Source organism: Falco rusticolus, chromosome 20 (assembly GCF_015220075.1).
Source record: "Falco rusticolus isolate bFalRus1 chromosome 20, bFalRus1.pri, whole genome shotgun sequence".
Lineage (NCBI taxonomy): Eukaryota > Metazoa > Chordata > Aves > Falconiformes > Falconidae > Falco > Falco rusticolus.
In genome coordinates this window covers 3,012,905-3,024,357 of record NC_051206.1, presented here as the reverse complement: position 1 = coordinate 3,024,357, position 11,453 = coordinate 3,012,905, and the positions used below count along the sequence as shown (strand labels likewise).

The 11,453-nt window shown below is 45.5% G+C and overlaps 2 protein-coding genes across 8 annotated transcripts in view; one reads left to right on the top strand and one right to left on the bottom strand.

The window, feature by feature from the left end:
• Window positions 1-1,303: 1,303 nt before the first annotated feature.
• On the bottom strand, window positions 1,304-10,416 carry KCTD9 (potassium channel tetramerization domain containing 9). 3 transcript variants are annotated; one of them, XM_037371721.1, is made up of 13 exons: window positions 10,291-10,416; window positions 9,093-9,214; window positions 8,398-8,441; window positions 8,125-8,221; window positions 7,560-7,618; window positions 6,822-6,950; window positions 6,110-6,177; window positions 5,913-6,008; window positions 5,298-5,447; window positions 4,819-4,924; window positions 4,416-4,549; window positions 4,247-4,298; window positions 3,525-3,618 (listed from the first exon to the last, which is right to left on the bottom strand). In XM_037371721.1, exons 1-12 carry the CDS (start codon window positions 10,336-10,338, stop codon window positions 4,293-4,295), a joined length of 1,059 nt encoding a protein of 352 aa, XP_037227618.1. In that variant the 5' UTR covers window positions 10,339-10,416; the 3' UTR covers window positions 3,525-3,618; window positions 4,247-4,292. The 3 variants fall into 3 exon arrangements, with proteins under 3 accessions (XP_037227617.1, XP_037227619.1, XP_037227618.1); XM_037371720.1 differs by lacking the exon at window positions 4,247-4,298 and having other exon boundaries at window positions 1,304-3,618; XM_037371722.1 differs by lacking the exons at window positions 4,247-4,298; window positions 6,822-6,950 and having other exon boundaries at window positions 1,304-3,618.
• A 461-nt stretch (window positions 10,417-10,877) lies between these two features.
• CDCA2 (cell division cycle associated 2) overlaps window positions 10,878-11,453 on the top strand; it is a 112,853-nt gene continuing 112,277 nt past the window's right edge. For all 5 annotated transcript variants that reach the window (XM_037371402.1, XM_037371398.1, XM_037371397.1 and 2 more), the window contains exon 1: window positions 10,878-10,954. The gene's annotated coding sequence lies outside the window, so the exon portion shown is untranslated. The remainder of the gene's footprint in view (window positions 10,955-11,453) is intronic.

The window sequence follows — 11,453 nt, the reverse complement described above, 5'->3', positions numbered from 1 at the left end:
TTGATGGCACTTCAGCTCTGGGCCACCGTCCTGTTACCTGAAGGAGCCGGGCGGTGAGAAGGAAGGTGACAACTCTCTTTATTTGCCCACAGATACTTTTATGGCCCCGTTTTAAGGCAACCACAAACCACTGATGGTGGTGGAGTGCGAGCAGGGGTGCGACCCGGGCTCCGGGGGTGCTTCAGTCTGGGCTTGGCAGGCAGGTCCCAGCTTTGTGCTCTCGCAAACCGTCAGTGTCAGGCTGGGGTTTTACCACCTGAACTCGTTAAGTTTCCAGACACCCGAGTGTGGGTGAGGGAGGCTTTTCAGAATTGCTCCCAGACCTTGCAAGTGCGCTAGTTGTTCTGTTCTGGGGAGAGAAATCTTAATGCCCGCCGCTGCCAAGCACCTAGGTGGACGTCAAGGACTTGTCGGGTTGGATATGGATCCCCGTTCCAAGAATCGAGACCCCTCTTTCATCCCAAGTGTTGGAAAGGCATATCCTAATCCTCTGGGTCACTTAGGCTTTTTAGACAGTGTTCCTAACCCCAAAAATGTGCACTGGAGGTGAGAAACTGAAGAACAAACTCCGGGTTTTTTTCTGGGTTTGTTCTCGAGGTGCTGCGCAGCACTTGTGTGCTGCATTTGTACGGTCACTGTTGTGCCCCAGAATTCATTAGACTGAACTCAAGAGCACTTTATAGACCAAGGACAGGTTTTTTTTCTGTGCTTTAGCACTTCCTTACAAACTTGAGCTGTGTGTGATGATAATCCCTCCGCAGCGCACGTAGCTATGTAAGTGGTGGTTATGGCTTCTGACTCCAACTGCTTTATAAAGCAAATCTGAAGGGTGGGGACAAAGAAAAGCTGAGAAGTGTTGCAGATGAGTGACAAGTCAAAAAAACCCGGTGCAAGTTCTCAAACTGAATGTGTCAGAAACGCCGCAGCCGTCCCCACAACGCAAGGTGGTTGTTTTTTCCAGCAGGTCAGCTTTAATTTGAAATTCTGCTGCTGCCTGCCATCGTGCAGATGGTCTGGGCAGAAGTAACGACATCTAAAACTCAGTCTTCTCATAAAGTAAACACTCAAATGTGGGCAATTCCTACTTTACAACTAGTCCATTTGAGAAAGCACTGGTTACATACAGATCCAGGCTAAGGTGACAGTCACTGTCTCATGGAAGGCAAAACCCACTTCAGATAGAATATTTTTAAGCCTGTGTACAAGGAGCTATCAAAGTCAAAAGTTCCTTCTCTTCTAACCCACTGTCTTTCCCACAGGAAAAGACTAGGATTATTTTTTTATATTAAGACAACCAAGCCACTTTCATATTACGCACTTTTATTAATGTAATTTAAATCAGGCTGGAACCTGCAACTTCTGAATAGGCCACTTTGGGCTATTCGTACAACTTTGTCATAGCAAAAGAGGTACCTTAAATTCAGCTGTGAATGAATGATGCCACATGCTGTGATTATTCAAAACATAGTGCTTCAGTGAAAGTTCAAATATATTTTATACACAGTGATTATGAAAATAGATTTTTTCCATACAATATTTTACTTCTGCCAGCTACAAAACATGATAAAAAAAAATAATTCATTTATTTCTCTAGCCCTAGGAATCATCTTCTACTGCAACATACACATCACTCTCAATGAAAGCGATGAAATGGGAGAAAGGACTCCAAAATCACGCTGAAACATTTCCCTTGAATCTACAGGTATATTTCACGGAGGATACAGTGTTGTCCTAGAGCCAGATCAAGAGGCCTGGGAATCTGGAGGAAATAAAATCCCAATTCTGAACCACCGTGGGATCGTGAGTCAAGTTCATGTCATATGCCTGAGTCAACCCAACTTGAAAATAAGGGAGAATCCTGCGGTTCCCCATAAAGAAATCATATACTGCTCCTGAACTGATCTCTTTCTAGACTGATGGCAAAGCAGCATTTTTGTAACTACTAGAGACAAGGCTTCCGTTCAGAGGACAGCAAATCTGCACTCAAGTAAAAAGACAACCCACTGAAGTGACCGTGGAACTCAAACTACTGCCAACAGCGTCACATTCCCTAAGTTTTAGGATGCATTGGTTCACAACTTCCAGTCACAGCTGGATTGCTTTAGATTCAAGGTTAGTTTTAACTTTGGGGTGTTTTAAGCAAGCCTCTGAGGTAAGAGTTCTCGATGCACCTTTTTTTCCTTTTTTTTTTTTGGTATAGTTTCTTCATGTGCTTTTTGATTGCGTATAAAACAAATGTGTTAGATGAGAACTAGATTGATTCTACAGTGGAAACAGCTTAATCGACGAAGCGCACCCCCACGTGAAGAGACGCTGCGCGGCTTTCTGCGCTGCAGAAGTCACACAGCTCCCCGTTTTCTCCAAAGTAAAGCAGCTGCAGAAAGGGCACTTTGCCCCACGCGGGATGCTTTTACAGCCCCTTTTAGCGGGCGCTAAGTGGAATACTGAGAGCGGGCTGGGAAAAGGATTATGCCCATGCTTTCAAGGATTCAGTGTCCAGGAGTATTTGCATAGTACATTGAGGGGAAACAGGTGCCGTTTATTCATATACTGGAGTAATAACAGGAGGGTGGAGCATGTGCTGCGGCCCCACTGCCCATCTCTACTTTGGTGACAGTACTGTGTTTTCCTATATACATTTAATTCCCCACAACGAATAATAATAATAAAAAAATTACAGCTACTCCAAGTTTGGAGCAGTTCGGACATCTGAAAGCAAAGGGATTTTTCCTACTAGCTTTGATTGATAGTGCAATCTCATACTAATTTGGCAAGGATTAAAGATGACATCCAATTTCTGAACAGGGATGTTTAAGTTACAAGTAAGTCTGCTGTGTAGGCAGCTCCCTTCAGCGGAAGCAGCTTCCACTGCATATGTCAGAGGATAATAAAGCTGTTCCCTACCTGTGTTCCAAGTACTACAAGGCAATATATTACCTATGACGACAGCTGACTGCTGTTTTCACCCCAGAACAACAAAAAAAAAAAAGTACCTGAAAACATCCTGTGGACATTGTCTAAACCACACCTGTCATTTAATACACTGTGCATGAACAAAGAGACTAACTATAAATACACTAGTCTAACTGTAAACCTGAACTTTGTTGCTACTATACATGAATAACTTTTTCTATTCATATTGCAGCTACAGATTTAATAAATAGAATTGCATATATTGTGCTTTATAAATTAAAATGCATTCCAAAGTGAGGCAATGCTAAATGATGAATCTATTTAACCCTCCCTGCAGCAAAACCAGCCACACATTCTGGTTGTAGAACCAGCCCACTTCCTCATTCTGCTCACAAAGGTAGAAACAGTGTCTGTTTCTGCCTCTTAAACAAAAGCTCCCTCCCCAAAACTGACCAAAGAAGAATTTACTTAGGCACTACTACAAATGTAAGTTGTCTAATAACCAGTACTTCTAACTTAATAAGGGGAGGAGGTGAAGAAAGTCACAAGAAATGTTTTAATTCCTTCCTCTTCGGCATATTCTCTTCCCTATCTGACGCTCTGAGACATGTGCAAAGGTGTCAGCATCTCTTCAAAGATAGCTCCTTTCACATTAGATCCCCTCAAATTAGCTTCTTGTAGATCACAACCTGATAGATCGCAATTCTAAAGGGTAAAAGAAAAAGAAACGTTAATTGAATATACCCAGAAGTTTGTTCAAAACTGTACCTTAACCACATTTATACAGAACCCACATACACTTCCATAAATTTCAGTGTGAACCTCTAGTCTGTCACTCTGGCTTCGAGTTTTAGTTACTTCTTGTGAGAGAGTAGTTCCTTTTCACAGTAACAGCTTGATTTATTTTTAATTTGTTAGACTTACACTCTTTATATGGAATTCTCTTCCAGGTGTTCCTAATGCTTGCTGAACAAAGCTAGGAAGAAGCTGCCTCTTGCAATCTCACCAGGCGTTACTCTGAAAAATTCTCTAGTACTTGAGGAGGAAGAGCCACGTACACAGCTTGCAAAACGAGCCAGTTTATCTTACTAATAGAGACAGCAATGTACCACATGCTACCAGTCAGTAAGATTCCATCATTACTCTAAAAATGATGTCCCAGAATCAAAACAAAACCAGAACACAAACCCAGGCAACAGCATTTCTCTTCAGTGATGGCATGCTCGCACCCGAAGTGTTCAGTTTAGCAGTATTTCCACCCATCACCTTTGAGAGGATACAAGCCGTTTCTGTGGCTCTGAGGTGCTGGCAAATCCAAGACTTTAGACTTCACCTTCCAAACTGAGGCTAGAATGATTCCTTAGATCATCCACAGCTCACTAAGACTGAAAAGAGACTCGTTCACTCTGTCTAGTTTGAAGCTGGAAAACTCAGCCAAAAGCCAGCAATTCCCAAAATTTTATCGGTTGACTAGTTAGTATATAAAATGAAACACAACTCACTTCCAAATCAGTTCCCGCCAATGTTGCTCCTCTCAGATTACAGTTTTTTAGTTTTGCATTTTTCAGCGTTGCAACTCTTAGATTAATTCCTGTCATCTGACTGCCTTCCATGTCAACACCTTTCAGGTTAGCACCTAAAACACAAAACCAACAGTTTTATGAGAAAAAAACATTCAGAAAACACAGTGACTCCAGAACAATGCTTCCTCAGAGCCACGTAAATTGACAGAGGTCAAGGTAGAACTTGGAATTTAATGATTATATGGTCACACATTCGAGGATTTGGCCTTTTCTCATGAAAATATGGATTGTGCAAGCCGCAGCACAACCCTTCACATGTCATATAGTTTGACAAACACCAGGTTCAGTTTCCAGAGCAGCCAACAGGCAAAAAACTTCTTACCTTCCAAATTAGCTTTAAGGCCTGAAGGATCTTCAAAGTTGCACCCTTTCAGAGATGCTCCTTCTGCGTTGGAACACAGCATCTTTACCCCCTGAAGGTTTGCACACTAATAGAGACAGGCATGTTAGATTCATAAAAGTTCGAAGATGAATAATACTGAAAATTATCAGAGTACAGTTTTCACTTCTGTTTTGGAAATGAATCCTGTTAAAGCACAACAGCCACATTACTGTGAGGAAGTGTAAGAACTTGCTACATTACTTCTCAGGAAAGCAGATAATTCTCACCCACTGCCTTTTTTTTTTTTTTTTTTTTAAACTTAAGATCACTTCAAAAGGCTTTTGAGTGGTTTAACTAGAACAATTGCAAAAAACTATTGAGGGACTACATGTTTTACACTGCTCTGCCTGTTCCAACTCCCCTTCCTTTAAAAATAACTAAAGGACAGCCCAGACTTTCCAAGACGCCGCAATTCTTACATCAAGCACGGATCCAGAGAGGTCAGCTCTTTCCAGATTTGCGCAGCACAGGTTGGCGTGCGCTAGGTTGCAACGGCTTAGGTTAGCCATCTTGAAGTTTATGTAGCGAAGATCCAGACGTGAAAGATCTGCTCCACTGAAATTGAGACCCTAAAAACAAAACCAGAAACCCCAGAAAGTTACAGGTGTAGATCTGAAAACAAAACAGTTAAGGGAATTGTGTATATGTACATGTGTATATAAGTATACACAGATATATATATACACACACACACAGAAGACCATCTATTCCACTACGTAAAAGTAATGAAATTAACATGCAAATGTATCAGCATTATCACTGAGTTTGCTAGTGCATTTTACATTTAAATACAATAGCTTAACAAGTTGCTTCTCCAGGAAACCTTCAACCCGAAGAAGAAAAGCAGCCCAAACGGCACACTTTAATTTCATGTTAAGGTCACTCTGCTACAGCTTGGAATATAAACTCAATTAAAAAGTGGGAAGGGGCGAAAGCACACGTTGTTTGAATTCCTTGTTGTCACACGACACTGCGGGATATATCCCCACCAGACACCAACACTACAGATCAAGACAAAACCCGTGTTTTCGCACCTGACATCGCAGCTCAGACTTGGTTGGGGTTGCCAGCAGGAATCGGACAAACTCCTTTCGAGATATGGGAGAATGATCCTCAGCTGGCTGCGAGTTCTGTTGAGAGAGTTGTTAAAAGCTAATACAGATAGGACTAAATTATATATTGCCTGGAAAAAACAAGACGTGCATTTCGTGTATTAAAGAAAACAAGTTACCTTAATAGCTATTTCTAGATGTTCAATTAGTGAATCGATACCAAAAAACCTGGCTTCTTCCAAAACACCTAACAAAACAAAGCAGTATTTGTTATTTACAGGGAGTCGTGAAACAAGAGAGCGCTCTTCTTCCCTTACTGGAGAAGGCAGTGCACAGCCACACCAAGAACATGCCAGAAAGTGTGGGTTAATCCATCCTTACTACTGGAGGAGCATCAATTCAGCTGATGTTCCCTACTTGTTAAACCTTTTACACATTTTAGCTACACTAACAAAGATGAATAGATCACTTGTTGAAGGAGTCTCGAAGAAATGCATAAACTTAATAAAACTGACAACCACGTACGTTATATTAGATGTAAGTGGACAGAGGAAAAGCGAGCTTGCTTGCAGCTAAAAGGAAAAAAATAACTGAAAAAGGGTGTTTCCAATACCATTATTAGGTTAAAGACACCATATCCAGAATTACAGCCAGCTATTAATCCAGTATGGAGAATTTTTAATGCTGTCAAGGTAAGTAAGTTGAAACAGCCTACCTTCATTAAACCAAGCACATGGAATTGCAATGCTTGAGAATAAATTCACCAAAGAAAAATCCCAAACATCTAGGTGAGCATACAGAAGTCCCACTGACTTTATCATGTTTACCTGAGGGCAAAGTTTAACTTCTAAAGAGTAATAATTTAGGAGATGTCATACAGGTAATACCTACCTAGCAAATTAATGCCATCATTTACAATGAGCTGTCCGTGACGCAAATAGTTCAAAATTGGCTCAAAATACTCTGGACTGCGGTCAATTAGGAATGCTCCTCTATGATCTTGCTTATTTCCCCAAGCATCTGTTTCCACAACATATATATAATTAAATTTGATATATTAATAGAAGAGCATTTGCTTCAGTTTCAGATTTTTATTACCAAAGGGTACTGGATTATGAAACATTCCACTTGAAAGGGTGTTTCTTGGAGAAAAGAAGAGTAGGGGGCAGGGAAAAAATCACCTTAAAACAAACTCGCTCCTGCTATAACTAACTAAAGCATTTTATCACATACATAAGAATCACTGCTAGAAAAAAAGCAGCATCAGTTTTTCAGTCTGCCCCTGTTTCCTAAAGGCTCTCTTGTACAGTGTTTGCTCACTGATTCTGTTGACAAAACTGAGCAAGATGCAACAATAAGATGAAAACCTAAAATCAAACAAACAAAAAAAGACCCTGAAATGTTAGCTATGGATGGAAGCGATATTTTCAGTTTGTGAGATGATAATCACTATACGGGCAACAGAGAAACAGACAATTATTAAAAAAGAAATAATTGCACTTTCTGCTTTGATACATTAACGTACTTTTGATATTTTAACTTACGAACAAGAATCTCAACTCGATAGCGCCTTTTACCTACTTTGCTGATTAGTTACTTAAAAAATAGTGGTTTTTTCAATATACTAACCTTTATCTTTAAACATGTGGGCCAACATACTGTCAGGTTCTTTGTTAACCAAAGTGCTCCTAGAAAGCAAAGGCAGCAGTTTTATTTTTCACAATGGACTGTTTTGCTCAAGAGACAAAGCTGGTGGCTGGAGTGTATTTTCTGCCTTTCACAGCTTGAAGGTAATAATGGTGTATGATAAGCATCCCAACACTACAACACGGTACTGATATAACTTCAAATAGCATGATAGCAAAAAACCTTTCTGACCTGAAGTACTGTAAAAATACAAAGCACATAACTTAACCGGAATATTCCAAGGATAAACCTAGGCCTGTTCAGGCTTTTTGCCAGTTTTACTACATATTAAGCTGTTTAAGAATTTGTTGCAAAATTGTGATAGCAAATATGAAGTACAGAGAAAGTTGCAGAAGTCAAAGACCTCCTACTCCCTAGTAAGTTATCTTTCCAGCTCTTTGGCAAGAGTATCTGAAGCCCCACCGACTGAATGTACACTACCAGCTGCTGTAACTACTTTACTGAAATCAAGTCCTTTAAGGACAAAACCAACTAGTTGCACTTTTACCGTGTAGTGGTGAAGTATCGGCCTCCAACATTGAGTGTTAACCAATCTGTGTGTGACCCCGTTAGCTCTTCATGAGGTCTCCCATCAGTTTGAGGATCTACACAGATGAGACACAGTAATTATTAGAAAAAACGTGAGTATTTCTGAATCCTCCAAATGATAAGAGGTATCTTCTGAAAACGGCAGAAAAGAAAATTTTAGATTTACATTAAAGCAAAACAAACTCTCTCTTCATTCAACAAACTGTTAAACCTAAGAATCACAGAGACTTACCAATGAATGGTTCCCCTTCGCAGACAAACAAAACATCATCATCCCTGAGAGAGGAGGGGGCAGGGGAAAGAGGAAAAAAAACAAAACAAAAGTCATAAATTTTTGTTCATCTAATCGACGGTGGGAACCTCTCTGGCTTAGTTTCAGATAAATGATCTTCAGTTGCCGTTAGTCAGAACTTCAGTATGTGATTTTTAGCTTTATTTTGCAGGTTCCAGTGGATGGTAATACAACTGACCTCACTGGAAATGTTATCTGTAGCAACCAGGTAGGGATCATTTCTGTTACTCAACCCGTTTAGTTTTACAAAATTTCTCCCCACTCTGGGAGTAGTCTATGAAGCCAAAGCAATGCCAGAGTTTGTCTCCTTTTCAAAAAAAACCTCATCCATGTGCTGACTAGAATAGTGGGATTTTCCTGGTATGTGCATTGCACTGCAAATCAAGGCAGGAGGATGTTAAAAGGCATAAAACACAGCTTGTGTCAGGTTCTGATTCATCAAGACAGAAATGCTCTGAAGTTCAAAAGACAGTATTATTTTTCCCTGAGGCATGAAAGCACCTCTGGGCATACTGGCTGGAAATTAGGGCATCTGTTTTTAAGGAAAGTACTGGTTATTGATTAAGGTCAGAGGATTAATAGCCTAGTAAGTCTCTTAACCTGCATCCGCGTGCCTTTCATCGGATAAGCCTTACCTAATCAAAGCGATATCATCAATGAGTCCACCTTTTCCATTGTAAACACTGGTTGCTTTTATTCCGAGCTTATTACTAGCCACAGACAGCAAATCTGACAACGTCCCATACACAGCCACGACCTGCGGAAGAGAGGCAGCTATAAGCACCGTGTCTGTACGGATCCTGCCATTTCAGGGTTGTTACCAGAGCTACCAGTATCTTTTTATGGGGGGGAAGAGGAGGGATGTACGGATTTTTACTGGGAAATGGAAACAAACAGACCAATTTTGGCATTGGAAACCTAGCTGCCTTAAAATCGGGTGAGCTCTCGTGAAGACTCCGGCGGCAGCCCTGGAGGACCTGTGTTGGTACTGTAAGACTATTATGACTCAGTTATTTATTTAGGGAATAATAATATTTATTTAATATTACTCTATTTATTATTAATTAGAAATAATTAGTAATATAAATAAATAAATATTTATTTAGGGAAATATCCCTAAAGAAACGCCGCTGTTTGTCCTGTTCCAAGCCTCTCCTGAATTTATTTCCCTCTCCAAACCCCAAGATTAAACCACAGCCAGATTAACCGTCTTCAGGAGGTGCGGGTGGGAAAACCCCGGGATCGGGGGCATCGCGGGGCCTTTTCCTGCGCTAGTCCCGCGGTCCTGGGGCCCGGACACCCCGCCGGACACCCCCAGACAGCAGGACCCGGGCCCCGAGCCAGGCAGCGGGGAGGATGCGCTGGTGGCTGTAGGGGACCTGCGAGGAGGGGGCTGGCCTCGGCGCCCCCCGCCCCACAGACCTGCCTCAGGGCGGTTACTGGCGCACGCACGCGGCACCACCTCGACCCCGCCGGGCTTCGCTGCCCAGCCCCCCCGCTCCCCGGGGCCCGCACCGGCAACGCCGCCGCGGAGGCGGCTGGAACTGCGACCCCAGCTCCAAGCCCCGGGCTGGCCGGGCCCCGCGCCGCGCTAGCGGGCAGGGAGGCAGCGGCGCTGCCCGGCGGCACCAGGCCCCAGCTGGGAGCCGCGGGGGCTCCTCAGGCTCCTCACGGCGCCCGCTGGGGCCTCCTCCCCCGCACCGAGCCTGGGGCGGCAGCCGCGTCCCGCCGCCCCGCGAACACCGCCGCCGGCTGAGGGGAGGGAAGGGGAGGCACCCCGCGGGGGCGAGCCGCGGGCTGGCGGCGGGGCCCGACCCCCTCCCCGCCCCTCACCTTCCCGTTCCGGGGGCTGCCGTTAACGAACAGCGTGACCCGCCTCATGCTGCGGCGGCGGCGGCAGCCCGCTCCTCCTGCCGAACCCGGAAGGCAGCGAGCGCTGACCGACGTGAGCCCTGCCCAATCGCGGGAGCACCTACTGTCCAATAAGAAACGCGCTCCGTCGGAGAGGCGGGGCTTGGGCGGGTGGGGGGCTTAGGCGGGGATATGCCAACAGGGCGGCGGGGGCGGCCCGGAGCGCCTCTAGTAGCCAATCACGGGAGAGATAAAGGCCTGCATTTGCATACAGTGTGACTTGAGGCAGAGCCGCCCCTGATTGGCGCGGTTTGTCACGTGGGCGCAGCCCGTTGACTTGTTGGCTTTTTTTTTCTTTTTGAAAGCACGTCTTAGCGCGCGAGCAACGGCCTCGGATCCCTCCGCGCAGGGAGACAAAGAGTCCCCGGTCCCCACGAGGGTCCGCGGGAGGCCAGCGAGAAGCGCGGCACGGCACCGGCTCCCGACAGCCGCCTTCCCCCCGCGTAGCCATGAGCGCGCTGCCTGGCCGTCGGTGCCGAGAGGGGTGGGCGAGTGGGGGGGGTGGGGGCGGAGCGCGGAGGTATGCGCTGCGGTGCGGCGGCCCGGTTTGAATGTGGGAGGCGGGTACCGTGCGGCGGCGGCGCTGGTGCGCGTTGGGGTGGGCGTGAGGAGCGCGGGGGTGGGGTGGTAAGGTGGGGAGAGCCGGAGGGTTTGGGGGGCGGGAGGAGATGGGGTGTGTTGGTGAGGGGATGTAAAGGAGCGGGGGGCGCTGGGAGGGTGGCTGAGGGGGGAATGCCCGAGGGGGGAATGCCCGAGGGGCGAGTGCTGAGGGAACTGGGGGGGGGAGAGTGTCCCGAGGGGCGAGTGCTGAGGGAATGGGGGGTGTCCCGAGGGGCGAGTGCTGAGGGAATGGGGGGTGTCCCGAGGGGCGAGTGCTGAGGGAATGGGGGGTGTCCCGAGGGGTGAGTGCTGAGGGAATGGGGGGTGTCCCGAGGGGTGAGTGCTGAGGGAACTGGGGGGGGTCCCGAGGGGTGAGTGCTGAGGGAATGGGGGGTGTCCCGAGGGGCGAGTGCTGAGGGAATGGGGGGGTGTCCCGAGGGGCGAGTGCTGAGGGAATGGGGGGGTGTCCCGAGGGGCGAGTGCTG

Excerpts from the sequence above, each read along its gene's own strand:
- KCTD9 (XM_037371720.1), bottom strand. The coding sequence starts at position 10,338 with ATGAGGCGGGTCACGCTGTTCGTTAACGGCAGCCCCCGGAACGGGAAG. Across the intron at positions 6,009-6,109 it reads ATCTAGAAATAGCTATTAAG|AACTCGCAGCCAGCTGAGGA; the intron begins GTAACTTGTTTT and ends CTCTCTCAACAG. Across the intron at positions 4,925-5,297 it reads TCTCTGGATCCGTGCTTGAT|TGTGCAAACCTTCAGGGGGT; the intron begins GTAAGAATTGCG and ends TGTCTCTATTAG.